At 36.4% G+C, this 24,429-nt stretch overlaps 1 protein-coding gene across 2 annotated transcripts in view; it reads left to right on the top strand.

Annotated features, from left to right (window-relative positions):
* Window positions 1–3,141: 3,141 nt before the first annotated feature.
* The window catches only part of NALCN (sodium leak channel, non-selective), a 212,108-nt gene continuing 190,820 nt past the window's right edge, over window positions 3,142–24,429 (top strand). For both annotated transcript variants that reach the window (XM_041423382.1, XM_041423381.1), the window contains exons 1-3: window positions 3,142–3,249; window positions 5,528–5,710; window positions 23,011–23,094. In XM_041423382.1, the coding sequence (XP_041279316.1) occupies window positions 3,142–3,249; window positions 5,528–5,710; window positions 23,011–23,094 (375 nt within the window). The remainder of the gene's footprint in view (window positions 3,250–5,527; window positions 5,711–23,010; window positions 23,095–24,429) is intronic.

Raw genomic sequence — 24,429 nt, 5'->3', positions numbered from 1 at the left:
TTGAATAATTTTGCTAAAGACCATTTATGAAATATTATTGATCTGTCATCTTCATCCTGAATTTTTGTGTGCATTTCTGGTCATTTCAAGTAGAGAAGTAAGCAAGCTGATTCTTTTATTACATAACATTTCCTCCCTTCCATTTGGTTTTATATTCATGGAGATTTGTTTATTCAAGGCTGCCTGTTAAAAATAAGAATTCTAATCTCTTTAGTCACAACACTGATTAGCTCAGCTGGTCAGAGCATGGTGCTAGTAATGCCAAAGCTGTGGGTTTGATATCCATATGTGCCATTCACTGAAGAGTTGGACTTGTTGATCCTTCTGGGTCCCTTCCAGCTGAGAATATTCTGTGATTTCTGTGATTTAAGTACGTGAACTGAATCCATTATGGACATTTATTATGAACATCTAAAGTTCATGTTATTTTCTGTGCCTGGACCAATTAAAAATTACTTGAACAAACAAAGAGGCACTGGGTAAAAGGATAAGTGGAAATTTTATTAGAAGAGTATGGCTAATCTTCCTACACATGAAATATATAAATAACCAATACTGAGAAAAGCATAAAAACATCATAGTCTTTATCTAATAAAGTGTTGATAATTATTTGCTTTTTTTTACTCAAATGGACATAGCTTGTTATTTAGACCATCATTTATAAAAAAACAAAAACAAAAAAAAATCTGTAAAGCTAAAGAAAAATCAGTTTTTCATAATTATTGATTGCACTTACCTTATTAATTCTCTGTTTACTGCTACATCTTTTCTTAAAGGCTTACTAGAGCAAAGTAATAGCCATTACCAGAAATAGTAAATATAAAATTATTATTTTGTTATTTCACTGATTAGCTTGTGAGTAACAATTTCCAAAGAACATACTTGTAAAAAACATTTTAGGTAGTGGTTTTTTCCCCCTAAGGTTTTGGGAAATGCAGCTCCCAAGGTAATGCAGTAACTTCTTATCACTATGCTAAATGTAGCCATTTGAAGGTTCCATGACCTCAAAAAGCACACCAGCAGCTCTGAGAACTTGAAGCATTTCTGGCTGTGCTTTGGTCTAAGGAGAGAAAAAGGTCAATCCATTACACTGGGAAATAAATAGGAGAAAATGGAAAAAAAGTTCTGAAGAGGAGGAAGTAGTGAATTCAGTTACAAAAGTGGAACATGAAGTTTGAGCATGAACATGGAGAGAGCATGCAACCTCTGTGAATATTATTTCATTCTTCATTTGTTAGAGAAGGGTTATTAATATATAATGTTAATTTTACAGTATTTGCATGTGTTTAGTGACACCTTACCAGTTTTATTTGTGCTAAGATTGCTGTGAATGACCATTTAAAATGAGTGTACGTGTCAGAAATTTTTCCTTATTTTGTGCCTTTAGATTATTTCTGTTTGTTTTTAAAAATCAGTTTTTGCATAATGTCAGCTCCTTGAGCTGGGAACATTAGTACAAGACAGTCCTGTTACTGTGTAGTTTGTACAAAGACCAGTGGTTCGGACTTTGCTTTACAGAGGCAGGAGCTGACTTCTTGAATCTGAAAGAGAATACAGAGCAGGGGTGGACTTTGAGAGAACTGGAATAAGATTAAGGGTTTACATTTGCCATAACAGCTAAAAAGAAGAGACAGAAAAGGATGCAAGCATAGTGTTTGGACATGAAGCAGCAGCCCATGGGATTGAAAAGGCCAGCTGAGACCAAGCACATGGGCACTTCTGCAGTCCTGAGCTCACTATTGCCTCCAGCTAATCGAGGACAGTGTTTCCTGCATTCACGTTAGAGAAAGTGTCATTGTGATACTTGTGGCTGTAATTACCAGGGCCTGTAGTGACAGGACAAGGGAGCAACAGAGTTAAACTGGAAAAGGGAAGATTCGGGGTAGACATAAGGAAAAAATTATTTGCAATGAAAGTGGGGAGACACACAAACAGGCTGTACAGAGAAGTTGTGGTAACCCTATCATTGAAAAGTGGACAGGGCTTTCAGCAACCTGATCTAGTGAAAGACATCCATGTCCATGGCAGGGGAGTTGGGTTAGATTATCTTTAAAGGTTTCTTTGAACTCAAACCATTCTATGAGTCTATCTTAAACTAGCTTTGACAAACTTTTGGTTGTCACAGGGCAGTGTCACCTGCAAACAGTTGGTCCAAAGTAAAGGTCCAGAACAAGGTCCCAAGATCTTGCTTTCTTCCTCCCCTTACTTTGATGGAAAAAAAAAAAAGTCTCTAAGGTATTGTATTTCATTAACAATAGAATTGTATTTCAAAGGCAGGAAGTTACTTCTCAGGACAGTATATCTTCCTCATCTGCTTGGATTTGTTTAGACTCTGGGATCCATGAATTGTGTCTGTGAAAAAGTCACTACTAAGATCTGACTCAACTGTACTTCTCTCATGGTGTGTCCCCTAGTTGTGGCTCACATGGCTGAGCATACAGAAGGCTCAGTCAGTGCCACCCATGCAGGAATGTCCAGACACCTCCTGACCTTGTGGAAACAACACATTTTCCTCAGTCCTTCCATGTGCCAGCACATGCCCCACAGCCAGCCAGCTGTCTGCCTGTTGGATAGATAATTGTTAACATAAAAAAAAAAGTATTAGAAAAATACTTTAGAAAATACTTATTAGAAAAATAATGTTAATAGTAGTATATAGCAAAAAGACTCTTCTGATTTCAGTAAATAACATTAACATCTATTGGCTGCTTAACATTGCCTGTTTGCCTTTGGCATGTTGGGATTTATCTTAGCCTAGTGTAATAAATGGAAATGTCACCATTTAATTAAATGGCTCCAGGTCAAATCCATCCAATGATTACTCTGTGTTGAAGTTCACAGCAATAGCATTCTTTGCATATCAGAACAAATTTTCTGTCAGTGTTGCTAAGTTTTTGGTAATTGTTTGTGTTGCATGCCTTTGTGTCATTTTTTTGTAAACTAACAAGTGTCATGTCAGTGATTATATTTAATAAAATCAATATCCTATTAATCAGTAAGTTCAAAAGAAAACAAAATATTTTAGGTTATTCATAAAACCGTTCAAAATGCATTGTAAAATTTCTCAAGTGAATTAATGTTTTCTGGTTTTTTCTCACCAAGGAGGTTTCATGATTATAGATAAGAGAAGTTAACTTCAGGATGCTGAAAAGGAAACAGAGTTCAAGGGTGGAAGCCCAGCCTGTTACAGATTTTGGTCCCGATGAATCTTTGTCAGACAATGCAGATATTCTATGGATTAACAAACCAGTAGGTATCTCTTTATGTAATTGCTAATTTTAAGTTAAATGTAACTTGAATTGTTGAAATATGACTTCCACAAAAATTCTGAATTAGATATTAGTCAGAAACAAGTTTTGAACTATAGTTGCTAGTGTACCAGATAATATTTTGAATAATATCAAAGACTAAACAAAATCATTTCTTTTGGCTGTTCCAAAATTATGGGATGATCAAGCAGTATTTTCCAACCAGATCATCTGATTGATTCTTTTAAAACAGCCATCTTTTCAAGGTCTCTGGTTCCTAACATGTTCGTTGAAATTACAAGTTCATAAAATGAGCATTTGAAAAGAATGTTAAAAGGAGGATTTAGTTGCTCAAGTGGTAGCCATCAATAAACACTTTAGATTTTCAGATCTCTCCTTTTAAAACATTTATGAATATAAAAGTGTTGTTATTTTGGTTGTTTATTTTGAAGTACAGCTCTCATTTTTCTCATACCATTTAACCTAAAACCTGCCTTGAGAAAAAGAGAGGTGTAAAAGTGTCTGGCAACTTGAAACTGGGGAAAATTTCATTAGGAGTGGAGTTATTAATAGACTGTGTAGTATTAAGGAAATGTCTTTACCATGTAAATATATTTATTATGATTGAATTATTTATGCAGGAGTGAGCATGGATCCAGGATTCCAATATTGTGAATCTTTTCTGTTTTTGCAGAGAAAACATTTTCACATTTCTCTTAGTGTATAAATTTTTACTTTTTAAAAGCAGGAAGTAAAATATTCTGAAATAATACCTGTTGTTAGCATTGCATTCATATAAGGAAACCATCATCTCATTTGTAGTAAGGGTGCCAGATGCCCTCAGCTTTGCTGCTGAGTTTTAACACCGAAAACTATTCAGCATGAATTGATATATGGGTGTTGTCTTGTCAGTTGTTTAAGTAGAATGTTTGTATTGGCTGCTGTAATAAATTCAAAATGTCATTGCAGAAATATATGATGGATATTTACCTACATTTCTCATCACAGAATGCATGAGATTTTCGTGGAATAATATTTCTTGTCATGCTGATGGACTAGTTGTATATTGCTTAGTATTTGTAGTACTGGCACTTTAATGTGTCAGAGAACAAGTTTTGTATCAGCAACGCTTGATTACTTACGTTGTTTCAGTTGAAACAAGGTTCAAAACAAAGCGGATGTTAATGGGGTATTGGAGATCATGTATAAGGTGTCTTCTGCTTCCAAATTATTAAACTGAGCTCAGAGTATACAAATGATAGAACTAATAAATTCATGTCAGATATCATTAAAGTTAGTGAACAGTAAGTATTAAATTAGATGGCTCTTCTTGAGTCTTTTGGATATCAGAAGGTCCAAGGTACACTATAAATGAGTATAGAATTTTTACCCAGATGAAAAATTTTGATAAATATACTTCAGGTCTTTTTATTTAAAAGATTTTTTTTGTTGCTGCAGTATCTTTTCCTATTTGTTACGATAGGTATGACCTTCCCAACTATGTTTCCTTATACTTGCCTGACTTCAAAATGTTTCAATCACATTTTGTATTTAAAAGGAAAAAATCCAGCCCTATACCTCCATATTGATATGTTCTGCTTTTTAGTTACACCTCGCTCTCTGACTGGCAATGAGGAGTGAGACTGAGTCCTAATTAGTAAAAGAAATGAACAGTTCTCCTATAGCAACAAAACTTGATTGGAACAAAAAGAAGTAGCTGCCTGTGACATAGTCTTTTTTATATTTATTATTTTTATATTTATTATTTTCATAACCAGAAGGATGCTTTTAATCCTGTGACTCTCTCTTAATTTTTTGAGTTGTGAACTGATTTAAAAATAATTTCTTAAGTAAACTAAAATTTTCCACAAATATTTTTATTTAATCCATCGTCCCAGCTTCAACTAATTCTACCTATTGTCTACCCATAAATGTGATGGGTTGTAATTTGAAAAGAAATTGAAGTGCCACAAAGTAGAAATTATAGAATCCTTATTCTCAGTTTCATGGCTCTTAATTCATGTTTTCTGACTTATACAACCTCACTAACTAACTAATAAAAGTATATACGTGTCTATACATGTATAAGTAATTTAGGAGTGCTTATTTTTGGTTGAAGACCTTTTATATGTGGATTGTGATGTAAAAGGACACAGACTGCCTTTACAAAAGACTGCCAGGGTAACTTGTGGAAGCTAAATATTTGAGGGCTTTTTGAACATCAAACCAATCTTGTAATATCTTGTGTTTGGGTTTTGTTTGTTTTTATTTTTTTTCAGTGGGTGCACTCTTTACTACGAATTTGTGCCATCATCAGTGTTATTTCTGTGTGTATGAACACTCCAAAAACCTTCGAGCATTATCCGCCTCTCCAGTATGTGACATTTGCTCTTGATACTCTGTTGATGTTTCTTTACACTGCAGAGATGATAGCAAAAATGCATATCCGTGGGATAGTTAAGGTAAGCATTTAAACAGTATTCTCTGTGTGCTTCCAGTGATCTGAATGCATGCTAATGACACTTGATATTTGGTTTTTAACTTGCCAGCTCTTCTTGCTATGATTGTTTTTAACTGCAGGCAACATCATGGTGTATAAACTGAAAAGACAGATGGATAAAGATGTAGCTTTACTGCATATTTAATCCCCTCAAAATATAATGCAAGAATTCATAGTAAATGAAGAATTAGTAGAAAATTAAGGAAACAGATAGTTTCATTTTATTTGTATAAAGAATTAAAGGAAAAATAAGCTACATACACATTAGCAAGAATATTTTATATATGTCTGTCGGTCCATATATGAACTTAGAATTTTGATTTTTGTTTCATGTGGCTGGATGTGTTTTTGTATGTTTACTTAAATAAGAACATGAGTCTTACTGTGAGCTAGTCGATAAAGTGATCTTGGTTTGAATTTTTTTTACCTTGATATAATCCATGTTGGTAAACAAAATGCTTCTCTTATCATATGACTGCTGTTGTTGCTGGGCTAATTTGTATAAGTAGATTGGAGGCTGCAAAATTGCAGAATATGTTAGTAATCATTATTTGGTACCATTATTTTATTGATTGTTTATAGTCTTCTGCAAAAAGATACAAATTTGGCTTTCATGTATAAAATCCATTTGCATACCTTACTGACAATGCAATTATGGCACTACTGCACATAATAGATAATGTGTGTTACGTTATCCTTGCTTTTAACTCCTTAAATGTCTGGTGATTCCAAAGATATCTGTAATTAAGATCTTATTTTTTTCTGAGTTTGCTGTCTGCAAACTGAGAAAAACTGAACTATTGTGTCGTTATGCTTAATGAATATTAATAGTAAAATTTTAATTGTCGTTAATATTGCTATTTAGAAAATTACTGAAATAAGATGATTCTGAGAAAAATGTCATGGGTTGTGTAAAGCCAGAGTAATCTTTTGTGAAGTGCTGTTTCTTGCTGCTACCTGAGCTCTCTTGTTCAGAGATGTCCGTGAAGAAAGTGAAGACGTGGACACAGGATTTTTTATGCATCAGGAATTAGTGACCATTGTGAACATTTGAACAGTGTGGGAATAAAAAGTTACTATTACAACCAGTGCAGTCTTTGCAGAGAAAAGGAAATGTAGATATTAATGCAGAGAGAGAGGGCTTTTGTACACTGGCCTTTGAGTATGCGAATACTAACTTCACTCACAGTCAACACCTAGGGGCTATGAAAGATACGCTGCTGCATAGCCTATTGTCTTTACTGGGTTGTTTAAATTTGTGGATTTGTGAGAAAATCTTAAGGATTGCTGTTGTCCTTATGGGGGACTTCAGCTTGCCAGAAATTACCTGGGAGCATCACATCTGGGATGTACAATCTGGGCTGGAAGATTCTTGAAAAACCTGGATGACAGCTTTAAGGAACAGGTCCTAAGGGGGCTGACTCAGAAAGATGCTCTCCTTGATCTACTGCTTGTCAACAGAATCGATCTGATGAATGAAGTGGAGATCGGCAGCTGTCTTGGCAAGAGTTTAAAATCTTTGTTGACAGAAGGAAAAATGACAGCAAAACCTCAGCTCTGAACATGAGAAGAGCAGACTTCAGGCTGTTCAGGGAATTAGTAAGTGAGGTCCTCTGGGAAAATATTTTTTGCCATCAGTTCATCACTGTCCATCAGTTCTGATCACTTTTTAAATATCATGTCCTAATGAAACAGGACCAGGCAATTCCCAAATGTCAGAAGTCATGAAGACTTGGCTGAACAAAGTTTTCTAGTGCAAGTAAGCCAAAAAAAAGGAAAGATGTATGACCAGTGGAAGCAAGGTCAGGTGACATGGGAAGATGTGGAGACACTGCTTGTCACTGTCGGAAGAAAATTCATGTGCCAAAGATCAGCTGGGGTTAAACCTGCCAGAATTGTGGGGGACAATGAAAAGAGTTTTTTCAAGTATATCAATGGCAATAGGAAGCGTAAGGTTAACATCAGCCTTTAACAGGATGAGAATGGTCACCTCACAAACAGGGACATGGACAAGGCAGAGATGTTTAATGCATTCTTTGCCTCTGTGTTCAACACAGATGGTGGACCAAGGGATCTCAGCCTCTGAAGTGGTGACCATGATTGTCAGAAGGATCATCTCCCAGTTGTCCCTGAAAATGTTCAGGATTTGTTGCTCCAGCTGGATCCCTATGAAGCCTGATGGAATATAGCAAAGAATCCTCAAAAGAGCTGCTGATGTCACCAAAAAACCTCTCATGATGATTTTTGAGTGGTCTTGGGAATCTGGAGATGTCCCAACTGACTGGAAGCTGGCAAATGTTGTCCTGATATTCATCAAGAGCAATAAGGAGCATCCCAGAAACTACATTCCTTTCAGGCTCACTTGAGTGTTTGGTAAATTTGTGGAGAAGATTATTCTGGCAGGTATTGAAAAACACCTGAAAAACAATGTCAGCACGGCTTCGCAAGAGGAAAGTCCTGCTTATCAAATCTGATTTCCTTTTATGAGAAGGTAACCCACCTAGCTGATCAAGGGAAGCCAGTGGATGTAATCTTTCTGGATTTCAGTAAAGCTTTCAATACTACCTCTCAGGGACTCATCTGGACAAAATGTCCAGCACACAACTGGACAAACAGATCATGTGATGGGTGAGCATCTGGCTCATGAGTCGGGCACAAAGGGTTACAGTGAATGGGGTGACATCAGACAGGTGACCTATGACTAGTGGGGTTCCACAGGGCTCCTCAGCTCTGTGGTCTTCAACATCTTCAATAATGAGCTGGACACAGGACTGGAAGAGATACTGAGCAAGTTCAACAGACACTATGTTGTCTACTTTGAAGGCAGGGAGGGCCTGCAGAGAGCCCTCAACTAAATAGGGGGCAATCACAACCCATATGAAATTCAGCAAGGGAAAATGCCAGATTCTGCACCTGAGCTGGGGCTACCCTGGATGTACAGTACAGACTGGGGAATGGGAGGCTGGAAAGCAGTGTTATGGAAAGGGACCTGAGCATCTTGGTCTAGAGAAAGCTGAATATGAGTCAGCAGTTTTAAGTGCTACATTATAAGGAAGATATTAAACTGTCAGAGAGTGTCCAAAGGAGCGCAACAAAGATGATGAAGTGCCTTGAGGGGCAGACTTATGAGGAGTGGCTGAGGGCACCTGGTCTGTTCAGCCTGGAGAAGAGGAGACAGAGGGGAGACCTCATTGCCCTCTACATCTTCTTCCTGAAGGGAAGAGGAGGGGCAGACACTGATCTCTTCTCTCTGGTAACCAGTGACAGACCTGAGGGAATGGCCTGAAGTTCATCAGGGGCGGCTTAGGTTGGGTATTATCACCCAGAGGGTGGTTGAGCACTGAAACAGGCTCCCCAGGGAAGTGGTCACCAGCACCAGCCTGACAGAGTTCAAGAGAGAATGTGGACAATGTTCTCAGGCACATGGTGTGACTCTTGGGGCTGTCCTGTACAGGGCTGGGAATTGGACTCAATGATCCTTATGGTACCCTTTCAACTGAGCTTATTCTGTGATTCTGTGATAGACTAGACTAGACTAGACTAGACTAGACTAGTTTGAAGGGACCATTGGAAGGGAATTAAAATCATAATCTAGTCCAACTGCCTAACCAATTCAGGGCTGACCAAAACTTAAAATATTTTACTAAATGCGTGTCCAAATGCCTCTTAAGCACAGGGTTTGGGCCTCAACCATCTCTCTAGGAAGTCTGTTCCAGTGTTTAACCATCCTCTTTATGAAATGCCTCCTAATTACCAGTCTGAACCTTCTGTGACACAGCTTTGAACCATTTCCATGCATCCTGTCACAAGTTACCAGGGAAGTCAGCGCCTTATTCTCCACTTCCCCTCTTCAGGAAGCTGTAGAGAGCAATGAGGTGACACCTCAGCCTCCTGTTCTCTGAGCTAGACAGACCTAGAGTCCTTAGCTGCTCTGCACAGGATGAACTTGTCTCTGGTTGTTGTATGATGAGGTTGTCTTTGAAGCATGTCTGATGAGTCTGGGCACACAGAATTGATAGCTGTCTGGACCTGGTCTCAATTAATGTTATAAATGTATAGATAACAACACATAATTTCTTTTGCGCACTGACATTTTGCTCTTCATTTATTAGATAAAAATGCACTAAAATAGATTGGATATAACTACTGTTACACAAAGAGAGTTTAAGTAGAAAATGGCTGCATTTATTGTTATTTTAACAATTGAGGATTGGCTTAAAACGTAATGTCTTGTAGCATTCATCAGTAAATATAATTACACTGAAATTAAGTGCCTTCTTTGGTGCCATTTTGGGAATTGTCTGAGAATAACTTAGATGTAAGGGACCTCCAGAGGTCATCTGGTCTGACCTGCTGCCCAAAGCAGGTCCAGTTAGATAACATTGCCCTTGGCTTGGATTGTCCAGATGAATCTCAGACTTCTCCAAGGATGAAAATTCCACAAGCTCTTTAAACAGCCTGTTCCAATGCTTGACCAACCTTATGCAAAAAACATTTCTGGTAATGTTTAATCAAAATTTTCCATTTTTCTTTCAATGATATTCAATGAATAACATTTTTTAGTGAATTATTTGACTTATTCTTTGGATTATTGTTTCCAGAGAAAATACTAGTTTAATATTATAATTTTGCCAAGAGCGTATTGATCCATGGACTGCCAAAGATAGTGGCAAATGAAGTAAATAAGGTACTGTTTAGAAACCTGTTAGCATTTATTAAAGATGTTTGCATATGAAACATCTTTATATAAGGCAATTTTTACTGCAATGTTCTAATTTATATGGATTCAAGTCTTTTAGTGAGTGCAATATCAATGAATGCATTGCCATATGATTCTACTGAACTTTACCATGAATCAGTATTTCTGTAAATGCTTGAGGAATTGAAATGCTAAAAAAAACTTTGAACCATGATTAATGCAAAATTATAGTCCAGCAAGAAACCTAATTTATGAAGAAGTTAGGCACCATCCACTTAAGCCCCAATTAATAACAATGTAAGTATAGCTGAGCTAGGAAGATTTTAAAAATGTCTAATTAATATCTTCTGAGGACAAATGAAAAATACACTTTCTTTGGTTTCTAGGGCATTTTAGAAAAGAAAAGTACTTTCTGAAACTGCTAGCCTTTTGTCTGTAGAAAGTTTCCCTTTTCCATGTTTAAACTAAGTGACAAAAGAAACCAATGCCTCCATCCAAGAGTTTTCAAATCCCAGAGGAAAAGTTAAAGTGAAATCTTGCAGTAGTATTGTGTCTTTTATTGTGCATGTTTTTTTCTGGGTTATTGTTGCTGTGCTTGTAAAATCTATCCAAACTTTGGGCTACCCATGCAGCTACTGACACATGTCGTGAACAAGTGAACTAATGCTATTAATACATCTGTCTTTACTTTGAAACTTGTATCTGAAAAATTAAATTCAGGCTGTAATTTCTTACTGATTGAAATATCATTAAAAACAACATTCTAGGACAGTCTAATGTTTATCTACATTGTTAAAATATATGTACAAGCAGTAAGAATTTGCAGCGGTTTGTGTTTTATATGAGATGGAGTTTTATATGAGATGGAGACAGAATTAGCAAGTCAGTTTGTTTCTTAGGGCATATTCTTATGCTTGCATTCTAAACAATAATCTATATTGAATTTTAAAAACATTCTATATTGAACAATAATGGCTTGGGATAGTAAATGTAATAAAAATGTAATAGTGCATAGTTAAAGCTTACTGAATTAAATTTGACATTGGTGTTTTTGTGATCTTTTCAGTTCAGAATTCCACTTCCTTCAATTGATCCTAGATTTGTTCTCATGCTCTTTAGTTCCCAGAATGTAAACAGGGTTCAGTGACTCTTTGGTTCTGATTCCTGTCATGTTTCATGCTCCTTGGTCAGAAAGAGCTTTGCAAAAATCAGCTGCATTAAGGAAGTATTGTCTGTCAAATGAAAGCAGATCAATCTCCTTCATTTTATCATCAATAAAATTTGAAGTGCTTTCCAAATTACATGCAGTTTATGTCTACTGCATAACTTAGTGATTGATTGGCAGGCTTCTGAGAGCACCATGAAGGAACTACTCTTTGAGTCTGTCAAAATAGTTCATGAGTCAACCTGGAACTTAACTGACAAGTCTTATGGTCCCTCAGAGTCAAAGCTCACATTGATGTGCCCACTCATATGTCACTTAAGAGCATGACTGTATGTGCTTAACACAAGTCTGTTTTCTGAATCAAGGAAATTTTCATAAATTATTCCCCCCTTGAAAAAGGAGCTGGGGTGCAATTGAAGAAATGAAGGATAACTCTCAAGCCTAAAACAGATGTGTTGTTAGATGAGCATCGGACTTCTCAAAGAAATAGGGCATCCTAACCTGTGACAGAAGGTCTTTATTTCTCTTAATCAATAGAATGAAAAAATTACCTTATGCTTTCTAGTAATGCATCTTCTGAAGGTCATCTCACATGGGTATGACCAAGGTAAGGCTATCTTACTCTAAAGATATCTTTTACCTTTATTAGAAGTATTTATTTTCAGCTTATGTATGGGGAGACAGAAATATTCCAGATAAATTGCTTATATTAGACACAGTTGCACTGGTGGCATTATGTATAATAAAATAACCAAAGGGGAAAATATGCCAGAAACTATAACAAAAAGGAGCCAAGTAACAGTTATCTCAGATGATAATTCAGCCTTTATGGAAAGAAAGATGAGTCCATATAGTTTCATTCCATAGACACTGTTAGGGTATATGAAATTTTCTTCATTAGACTGCATCCTCCTTGCAGCTTCTAATCACTGTCATGATGGTGTGAGAGAACCTACACTGAAATCATGTTGTGAAAAGGAGGCATGGTTTATTCTACTCCTCCGTTAAGAGTTACATTGTTAAAAAAAAAAAAAAAGTGAGAGTTCCTTCTCCTGTCTGTTAAAAAAGCCTCTTTGACATTTAATGCTGAAAATAAGAATTTTTTTTATACAACACAAGCACTGCACTGAATTTAATAGAAATATCTTATTTTTTACTGTGCAGTTGTGACACATGTCATCTAAAAAAGGAGATTGCAAAAAGTCATAAGTAATGGTCCTTAACATTTTCCCCATTGTTAAATAAATTACATTTACAGAAAAACTTTTGTACTAACTGAAGTAGTTGTGAGTGGATTTGTCAGTCTTATTTCAGTAGCACTGTGTGCTCTCCACTGACTTTGGAACTCCGGCAAGGGGTAGAAGTGAATGGTTACACCATTAGCTTTCCACATTCTTGGTGAATTCAGACAGGAACTGGAACTAAGCACCTTCTGCTACCAAAACAGTCACAAATAGATGGGAACAGTTTAGCTTGCTTCTGTCTAGTACCAAAACAAACAAATTACTTAGTTAACTGAAATCAGTGGCTTTCAGCATGTCAGGTTTTTCCAGGCAGCATTTGTCCTGTTCAGAGAGAACATTTTCCTCACCACTTCCTCATTATTTTTCTGATAGGTGCTTTGGTTGCTGTAGTTACTGTCTCTTTGCTCAAGAGAAGAGACCTGAGGATGGAGCTTGCAAAAAATAGATTTTTTTATGAAATAGGAAAAGAAAAATAATATTCATCAGCACTAACTTGAGGGACTGCAGTGGTCTGCAATTAGTTGTTTGTGTCTAAAGTAGGCTCTTTCAAAGGATAATTTTTTTGGTTTTTTTTTTTTTTCCATTGAAAGAAAACGAAGCTTAAAGCACACAGACTAACACCTCACCTGTAGGTATCTCCCAGTCAACAATTTCTCTAACTCATATATTTAATGTCAGTGGAAAGGTGAGGACTACAGAAAGTATACATACAGTGTGATGCTAAATTATTTTTTAACATTTATGGCATTCGCTCATTTGTGCTTAAATTAATTTCTTCAATAATCATCCCAATTCATAACTTTGAGTTATGAATTACAGAACTGATGTTTTCTTTATTACAAGTTTCTGTTTTGCATTCTTTTTAGTAGTTTTAATTAACATGCCATTTTTATCAAACAAGAATGGAGAAATTATAGAATTAGTTTAATCTTTCTGATAAGTGATGGAAATATTAATAGGATTATAGTGAAACACTGTCAGGTGGCTTACCAGCTTTTGGTAACCTTGTCAAGGGTGTTTCTGTTGCATTACACACTGAAAATAGAAGATTGAAATTTTGAAATTAATTAAATTCCATGACTTTAGAAGTACTGCATACCCATAGTTTATAAATGAGTTAAGAATCAGGAAGTTGTGTTCTTTTCAAGAGTTGGATAGTAAAACAGAATATGTGTCTCCTGACATCCAGCAATAACGTGCTCTGATGTGCTTATAATATCTCTGCTGAAAGCTCCATCTCAGGATGTGCAAGTCACAAACAAAAGTGAGAACCTTGACCTTAAGGGTAGGGACAGAACCAGTGGAATCAGTGGCAAGGATAAGAAAATCTTGAGATGCTTTGACTAAACAGAGTGAAGGGGAAAAAATCAAGAGAAAACTACTTACCTATGGTCAAATAAAGCTCACAGAGCAAACACAAAAAAGACTATTTGTCATAAGAGTTGAGTTTCTGTTTTACCCTATGCCTTGCGATTATAAGATGAAAACTACTTATCCTTGTTACAAATTATTTTCAAAACCAGATATATATTAAAATACATATATATGTATGTATATTTAAAAATTAAATTTTGTAGTGTGTATAATGTTGTTGGAAACCTAGATGTGTAGTGCAGGTCCTATGTTATCCTGTGTTGGCAAAGAATAGGTTATTTTAAATAGTTTTAAAACAGAATATTTTAGAACTAGAATATTTTAATGTTGGAGCTGTGATTGTTAGTTTTAAATATTATTTCCTATGAAAAGAATTTATATTCATTATTTGAATACGAGAATCTACAAAAGTTGATTCTTCTGTCTCACCTTTTTCCTCTGTTTGTTGCTGCTTTGCTAAGTGTCTGCAACCATTGTAAGGACATCTGTTCCCAGGCTACTGGGATTGTGTTGCTCATAAAATGCTCTGCTGCTGTTTCCAGTCACAGGAAATTAAAGAAATTAAAACTGATTATCATGAGGAAAAGAAATTGGAAGTTGCCGGCAGCATGCTGCTAGTTGGGTGTTACTGCCTGTGGGCCAGGGAAGGTTAGAGACCATGGCACTGGAATATACGCACCTGTTTCTATGGTTACTTGTGTCTGGTTTTATTGGAGTGTTTATTACGGGAAAGTAATGACTCATATTACACAGTGGGGCTTTTTGCACCATTTTTGCATTAACACATTAAAAAATCAAATGCATTTAAATTGCTTGATGAAAGTACATAAGCAGTATTTCTAAAATAAAAATTGTATTTATTCTAACTGGTCAAGGGGTCATGGAAGTTTTTAGAGAGAAATTATTCTGGGACATGGATTGAATTATGTGTCCATATAATAAAATACTTGGTGATTTACCATGGTGATCAAAATTGAACCTAAAAGTTACTAAGAAAAACTATACTGCTCACCGAATTTCGTAATGCAGCTAGAAATATACAGACCAGTTAGATGAACAAAACTTCATTTTTTTTGGTAATGCTATTTTTTTCCTCTCCAATAGCATTTTCAAGGATTACTTTCTTGTTATTCTTCATGAAAACAGCTATTATTGAGGAATATTCTAAATGTATTATTTCATGTCAGAGTAAAATGATACATGTATTGGGAAAGCAGTGAAACCAACATACTAGATAACATGTTTTCAGGTAGCAAGAGAGGGAAATTCATTCCTAATGTGCCTTTCTGTGTTGAAATTTGCATTTTCAAGGAAGTCTGCTATAACTAAAAAATTCTATTTTATTTTATTTTTCTCCCATGTTTTCTTCTCTCTTAATTTGAGAGGATCAAAAAAGACATGAAGATAAACAAATCTTAATGCCATCCAAATCTCTGTTGAAGGGAATAAGAGCATTTCTGTGCAGCTGTATTTTCATGAAAATGATGAAATTTGTGTGGGATTTTTAAGGGAGTAAACTGAATGTAAAATTGGATTTCACAGTATTGTGTTCTCCACCATTAATATATATATGGATTTCTTACCGTTATACTAAGATTTTTGTTTCAATAAACTTTTCCTGGCCTCTGAAGTACAAAAATGTATTCTTCAGCATTTTATAATGCCAATTACGAAATGATACAATAATCTTTCTGGAAAGTGTCTCCTTCTTATGTATTCCAGCCCTCATCAATGTGGAGTTTTTTTTTCTGTTGAATGAAAGCTTTGAGTGTCAATCATAAATCTGAGTTTTGTCATGTTAGATGAGACTGTTTGCCTATCAAAACTCCCTGTTCAGCCTCCAGGCAACATTTGATACTGCAAAGTAAAAGCTTTCACCTTGAAACATTTGGATCCCAATCTGCCCATTGCATCTACCATAAACACTGGAGCTAGGGGAGGGCGGAATACTGCTGAATGAAGCACAGCAGTGTTAATTTCACGTCACCTCTGTGAGACTGCAGAGTACTTCCAAGAATGAGCAGATGTCCTTGCATTGGGAACTAGATGTAGAACTGGAGTTAACCCCAAAAAACTGGCATTTGGAGGAGATTGGCTTAGATGCCCACAACTAGGGAACAGCCTGTGTTGGAAGGAACCTGAAGAGATGGTCTGGACTAACCTTTTTCTCAAAGCAGGGCTCAGAGTTGGTTAGTCAGGGTTCTGTGCAATTGAGTCTTAAATATTTCTAGCAAAAAACATGCTAGCATTTCTCTGGGCAACGTGATCAGGTGTTTGACTGTGCTCACAATGGAGATTTTTTTTCTGTTCATTTCCTGGAAACAGTGAGTGTTTTTCCATGCAGGGAAATCCTATTGATCCTCCTGCTCAGCCACTTTTATATTTGGTGAACCCTTAAGACCTCCAGGGAAGCCAAGTCAGCTAGTAAGGCAATAGCTGGGGCACTGAATACAGATGGCTAATGAGCAGATGGAGAGGGAAATGAAATTCAAGCTTTCAGTGCAGTAACCCATAAAATCTCTGCAGGGCATGTTTGCACCCAGCTGCAATGGTAAGGTGTTGTATCAAGAGAGCAGCCATATAATACAGCAGCAAAGCTCCCTGCCTCAAGGGTTTAGGAGCCATATTTCTGTTGAGCATTAGCATCTCTTCTCTGTGGGCTAGATATGAAAATGTGCTGGAGGCTCTGAATAGTGGTCGATCCAAAGTACTTGGCACTGGGTTGAACTGAGATGCTCTACAGTGTGGTGGGTGGCACAGGTGGTGTGTTGTGACATTCCTTTCCATGGCATTGTGGAAACAGTTAATCCCTTCCATACTTTCGTAGTGGATGAAGTGAGTTGTGTAATACTTTGATGATTGTCCCTGCTTTGGGTTTGGGGTGGGGTTTTTGTGTGGTTTTCTTTTTGTTTGTTTGGTGGGGGTTATTTGTTTGTTTGTTTAACTTAACAGTTCTGGTTTAAAACACTGTTTTTTAACTCTTACTAATTCTCCCACCCCTTTTTTTTTACAGAAAACACTTTTATAGGATTATTAGCAAGTAAAATTATCCTTGTTTGTCTGTCTGAAAGTTCTGAGTTTTGGTTCACAGCCAGAATTGTTTTTTACTATACAGTCTTTTTGTTTGTTTCTTCTTCTGTTAAAAAGAGCATATGAAATGTGAACACTATAGTTTAATATCCACCCAGTATGATATGAAACATGAAATACTAAATTTAGTATCGTTAATTACATATATTAACAATACTCTAGTCTGCCGTAAAAAACAGGTTTGAAACTGTTCTTTAGTGAATAGTTCTTTAGCCTTGTATCTTTATTGGTGTTTCCTAAAACAATCAGAAAATCTCAACAAATTCAATTCAAAATCAATTATTGTAATGATTGCAAAGGATAAAGTAGTGGTTATTTAGTGATGATAGGGCTTTTTGTAATGATCAATTGAAACTATGTTGTTGTGTGTCTGTAGCATGTGTGGCATCATTCTCATACCCAAAGGACCAGCAAGAGCTGTGTTTAATTTTATTAATTAAAAATATAATAATTTGGGGATTTGTGCTGTAAGATCTAATGATTTTTTTTTCAATGTTTTTCTAGCATGGAATGCGAGATTACTCTCAATATTACATTATCTGTTAGGGAAAAGATAAATTATGTACTGTGGAATGTGTTACTTAAACCATCTGATGGTAGAGCAGTTCAGTACAATGTACGAGTAGTTAGAAATTTAACTTGTTTAGTTCAGTGATGATAAAGTGATAATAATATACTCATTGTAGCCATTCAGAGTTAAGTTTTACACAGATATTGTAATTCCATTGGCTGTTTCAAATCAGTTGCTGTTATGTGAGCATATTTTAAATAAGTTCCTTCTTTATGAATGAAGATGCTTTATCATAAAGAAGACTTGCAGAAAATTAGTTGTGTCATTCCCACACACATACATTGTTTCTTTTTTCCCCCCAAATACAGACTTTTAAAATAAATATATTTTGGGTTATTTTGAAGTGATCCTATCACTATTGTAGAGGACAAACTTAGAGGTTAAGTTTAAGGTTTAAAATATTTCCATTTTTCTTTAGTTATTAGCATGGTCCTAATTATGCAATTCACAATTTCTTTTGTGTCCTGCCATTTGTTCCCATCCTTTGTTTGACACAGGAGGACATTCATAAAATAGTTTTATTTTGAGGGATGAAAAAGGAGAATTGAGAACAGTCAGATGCAGTTTTCCTTCTTGATTAGGCCATATTTCTTCATTGTCTTTACTGTGTGAGTAAAATATTGGTTTTGTCAGGTTGGGGGCCAGACTGGATTGTCCATATTGTTCTGCTACTAAGCAGACTATAAACTGCAGGTTTTTAAGTAAATAGGGAAGGTTTGAAGCTGAACTGAAAAAAATGCAAGGAATGTATGCATAGTCTGTGACCAGGTAGGAGATACATACCCTCTGTGTGTGCATATGTATATCTGCATATGCAAGGAGAGAGAGAGCTTAGGCAAGGTGCTCCCTTGAGCTCTGATTTAATTTCGTGTCCCACTCAAACCTCTGTGCCCAGCAGTGTCTGTGTGGAGTCAGAGAGTGGGGGAGGGAAGGTTGGTTTCCCTAACTCAGCTGTGCTCTCTCTTCTAGTTTGCTTTTTCTGTTATAATGAACACAGGAGGGGAAAAAAATTACACTCCCAAATTCTTATTCCCTCTATTCCTTCTATTTCATCCTGTTCTCTTTTTGTTGCTCCTAAAATCTCCATAAACGTCAGCCTCTACACCTTAATACTTGTTTGCAGTGCTTTACAAAGTAGCCCACAGGATGATGTGAAGGGTGTACCATTGTTGATGATGTGCTTTGTTTACCACTACCAGCGCATGCAGGATCCAGTGATCACGACAGACTGGCACAGTAGCCCACTGTTACTGAGCTTGAGACTCTCTCTGCATTCTTTCAGCTATCCTGTTTGTCAGAGACTGTGGGGAAAAGTGGGAGACTAGGGTTCTAATGAGAGATCCAACACTGCAGGACTCCTTTCCAAATGATGGCAAATCTGATTATTCAGGGCAAATATCATATTACTTCTTTTATTTAGCTTTCAGACAGAGTCAGCTGGAAAAAGGCAGAAGGGAAGGATTGAAAGAACAGGTTGTAGTCAGGGATGAAAGGGAAACAAAAATTCCTGAAGGCAAGCAAGGAGGCAAGGAGGCTGTCGATTTGCAGGGACTTGCTGTTCATCCCAAGGTGTTCCTGAGGTGTTAAGAGACAAGCAGGGCAGAAATGACCTCAGGGGTATCTGTGTGCACACTACCATCTAGCTAAGCTGTCTACCTTACCACTGAGATACTGAAATTGCTTGAGAAAATTAGCAGACAAGCAGATTGCTTTATGTAATTTGGGGATTAATTTCATTGAGTAATTTGTTTTCAGCAAGGTTGATAATGAAATAAGCATTTATTAAAGAATTGCAGTCTGTCTAGTCTTCCCTTCTCATGTGAGTTAAACTGTAATGGCTCTCATAGTGTGACTGCCCCAAGTGTTATTAGTTCTATGTGTGGTTCTCTGTATTTTGTACTGACTCGCATTTTCAATGTGTTAGGTCTTAATTTTTTTCCCCTATGAACTTGTATAATGATTGTTCAGGGCACCTAATATTGGCTATAGGCATTTTATCTTTAAAGCATAGCTACGAAAGCAACATATTCTCAGCACAGTTGAGAAAGTGGATCTTCTGGCACCTTGTGGTGCTTCATTTTGGAGGAGTGGCAAATGATTTTGTTGTCTAGATAGGCTGTAAATCGTGTTGCTGGAAAGTTTTCATGACTTGTGCACATCAAGATTCCACTGTAGGCAGTAGGAAGTCAGCAATTTTAATGACTTTTAAGAGGTTTTGATTAGTCTCTGCACAAGGCTTCTTGTCTACAGTTCCTTCATGTTCTGGAATAACGCATTCAGAAAAAAAATACTAAATGAAACTTCATCAATAATTCTCAGATTTCAGCAGATATAATGAAAATGTTGTGGAGTTAACACATTGCAATACTTCAGCTATTTTAGGTACGATGTCACCAGAGGTATTTAAATGCCATTTATTTGTATTCCTTTCTAAGTCTAAGAGCTGTCATTGACCATGAATGTGGTATTTCAGCCTAAAGATTTTTTTTCAAATGTGAATGAAATTCACTGTTCATTGCTATTAATAACAAGTACTAGCCTGTGTTTAGCCAGAATTAGATTTTTCATGGAAGTAGCACATATATTCTGATTTTTGCATTAAGCAGATTGTGCTGTTGAAAGCCTCAAAAATGCTTCCAAGAGCAACTAACATCCACATGTCAATGCACTGTATGAAAGCATTAAAGATTCCCCACCACATCCACTGCCAGACAAATGGAAATGACATTCATAGGATTTAGCCAAAGCCTCTCTGCATGTAAAGTGGAAAGAGCCAGGAGCTCCCCAAAAGGAGTAATTCCTTCAGATGTAATTCAGGTGCACTGAGTTTCTGTGGGTGACCCACCGCAAGCCACTCTTTCTGGGAGGGTGTAGCGGTGGAAGCAGGCTGGGTGTGACAGCGAGAGCAGTGAGCTGGTGCAGCAGCCTGACTTATGAGAAGACTGGAAAGGGTCATGACATCTTCCTTTGTAAGGAGAAAACAGCAAAGCTGCTTCAATCATACCACAACTATTGTGGAGAGAAAAAGCAGTTTCTAAAAAAAGATTTGGCTTTCAGTGAGAACTTGGTGGGTTATTCAGATGAGTGTGAATACAGGAACTTCTGCCTGAGTTCACCCTCAGATCTGCACAGCACAACTCAGGGAAGACTTTTTGTTTAGACAAAGGGTGCTTAAGAGAAGAAAAGTAATTGTCAAGGAGTTCTTCAGCAAGAGAAAGACCAATCAGCATTTTTGTTCAGGGCCACAATTGAAAGACTCAAGTAGCATGTTGATTCAAATCTCATTGGAAATTTGTTCCAGAGTAAGAGATTAAGAGTGTGAGTAGGTGATCTCTGTGGAGAAATAACATGTTTCTGATTCACAGGTACTGAGCATAACCACTAAGTAACTGAGTTCTCTCAGCCCTCCGTGAAGAGTTACTGATTAGCTCAGAGTTTACATGAGGAACTAAGTCTACTTTCTTCAGGAATGATAGGCTAAAAATATGATGGAAAAGTTCCTGTTCTGTTGCTTCCTTGATTTGCAGTCTTCCTCCTCATAGTCCTTGAATTGAGGACTTTAACATCCTTATGTGTTAGGAAATCTTTGTCTGAAAATAGTGCCAAAGTTCTCTGTCCTGTATTTCTGATTTGAAAATCACTTACTGTATTTTCCTGATTCCCTAACAGTTCACTTCTACCCTGAAGAATTTTTGCAACTGAAATAAATTTTTAAAACTTATTTTGTCTCTATTTGCACAATATATCATGCTGTCGCCTACTGCAAGAAATAATAAATCATCTTTAGGATAATGCATGTTACTGAAAATATTAGATTAAAACAAAACATCTTGTCTGTGCTTTTAGAATCAATGATAATGCTGAGACTTAAAAAAAAATTGAAATAACTATAACTGAGATAAAGAAAAATGTTTATAAAGCCAGGAGTCACATATGAGGCCAAACTCCAGTAATGGCTTCAAGATTCTTGAGACATGACAATAATTTTTGCCCAGTTATAGCTGTGAAAAGTGGATGTCAAACATTGCCATTTGCACCTGGAAGATCACTTAAAAGGAACCAAAGAGTGTATAACACAGGGAAGGCTGTATTAAATCTGTTGTGGGAAACTTCATTTAAAAAAGGTGTGATTTTGTGCCCTGAGATGCTGTGTCATTTTCTGTGCCTATGTTTCTACATGAATGGGATATTCACTTTCCTTAGGTGTATTTTTGTCTAGTCTCCCTTTCAACAAGCTTCATCTTTCTACATGCATTTATTCTCCAACTTCCTCTGTGCTCCATGAGGTACAGAAAGCTAACACTCAGCCATAATCTATCTAATAAATGTAGATATTTTTGAGTTCAGTGTTTGAAGTGAAGTGTCAGGCATTAGCAGCCCAAGAAAGAAGTGCTTTTATAGCTTGCAGTTGAGGGCTTGTGTCACATGTTGTCAGGAATGGTGTGGAACATGAGGATATTGAAACATGCAAACTGGAACAGAGGTTGAGAATAGTGCAGAATAAAGGAAACTGAGTTTGGATGCAGAAATCTTCATGCTGCCTTTTAGGAATGATCTCTGGATTGGACTGCCACCAAAATCATGTTCTGATCTTACAGTGGTTACTGTCAAGTGTTTTTGAAATAGTGAGGCTTCCCCAGAGCATGGAACATGATTAAAAACTTATGAAGAAATGAATGTAAAATGATACTGATTTAATTGAAACTGTTAAACAGTACTGAAATAATTGACTAGCACAATACTAGATTGCCAGCATTTTACACTGATCTTCCTGTGTAAGTATTTTATAATGGGAAATACAATGGAAAAGTAAGTCCAGTGTTCATTTTTTGTGTGATTTTTGATTTACAGCAGTCTTTGTAACAGTTTTTTTGACATAAACTTAGCAATATTTTGCAAGAATGAAGTTAGTATTTATTCACCCACACAATGCGTATATATGTTTCCAGTATATTCTGATCCAGATACTGGGCTTTTGGAGTCTTTCAAAAGTGGCCTTTTAAAAGTGCACAGGAAGAGCTGTGCACTTTTAAAGAGCGCTTCCAAGAGCTCTTATTTATGATGTTTGTAAGTTCTGACAATAAACAAAAATTAACCTCTTAGCTTTCCTTTCTTGTAGGGTGATAGCTCCTATGTAAAGGATCGTTGGTGTGTGTTTGATGGATTCATGGTCTTTTGTCTTTGGGTGTCACTGGTTTTACAGGTAATCATTTCACGTTCTTTTACAATGAATAGTTCCTTAATTGTGAAAACACTTGGCACAATCAAATAAATGTGAGTTGTGGAAGTAGACTTGTACATGGATCAAATTGTTTTAAAAAAACATGCTGAATTCGACGGATTTATAATTGCACATTGCAGCCTATCTACATTAGTAGTAGAATTTTTCTTGATTATTTTTTCTTATTTGATCTGAAACTTGTTAACATAAACCCTGTGCAGTCAGGAGGAGAAAGAGGATCTTCAGAGAGACATTTCTCTCTTACTCCACATGATAGTTGTGCTCATTTCCTTCCACTGTGTCCAGTAGGGTGCCATGGTGACTGGCTCAGGCACCTAAAGGGAGAATTATTCCAGTGGTAGATGTTTGCCGTTCTGTAGTTGTAATGATATAGTGAGTGGAGTGGTTTCATGTAGTATCACTCATACCTAACAAAAAAATTTCTAAAACTCATGTTAAAGCACAATGAAAAAAAAACCCAAAACATTTGGAAACAGTTTGATAAACTTTTATAAAGAAGGGAACTTGGACATATTGCAAAAAATTGCAGTGTTAAGGTATAGGTGAAATTTTAATCAATCAGTCCTTAACTGTAGCAGGTTTTCTGGATAAGAACAGGTTGAAAACTCTGACATTGAGTTTACAATAGCATAAGGATTATAAAAGTTTTGTATTGATTGCTGTTAGGCACTTATAAAATTTCTGACAAATTTAAGACACATTGTAATTTTCTGCTTTTTACACAGGGGAGACTTTGGTACACCTTATACACATGCAGAATGAAGGTTGATTGTTACAGATAAGAACTGTACGTTACCCAGTTTATGCATTGTCAGGTTCCCTCTCCATTTTCTCAGGACTTTGAGCAAACATTAAATCAAACAGTTACTCTCCGAGTGAGAGACAGGGATTAAAACAAGGTATTTGCACCCAATCATTCAGCTAAATACTCTATTGAGTGCATAACCTTGGCTGAAATTTATATTGTAAGTGGAGTCTAGGAGACGATGTACAATTTTGTCATGCACTTGGAATTAAATGGAGAATTTATAATCATGTTGCAATTCATAGGCAGTCTGTGTATATGTACTTTTATATCACAGTAAAAACCTTAGTGCAGTGCAATGTTAACAGATACTGATTGTCATATTGGAACTATATTAATACTTCCAGCAATTTTGTGGGAAACATGTGGGGTAGGACTGGCACAGAAACAGGCCATTAGGGTAATTTAGAAGTGAATGAAAGTATTTACAAATACTTTTCTTTTTAAAAGTGTGGTAGAAATAAACTGTAAAGTAAGCCAAGATTGAAAAT

The sequence above is a fragment of the Onychostruthus taczanowskii genome, unplaced genomic scaffold, assembly GCF_017590055.1.
Source record: "Onychostruthus taczanowskii isolate IOZ18803 unplaced genomic scaffold, ASM1759005v1 scaffold77, whole genome shotgun sequence".
Taxonomy (NCBI): domain Eukaryota; kingdom Metazoa; phylum Chordata; class Aves; order Passeriformes; family Passeridae; genus Onychostruthus; species Onychostruthus taczanowskii.
The sequence above is the reverse complement of the archived record's forward strand: the minus strand, read 5'-3'. Positions and strand labels throughout refer to the sequence as shown.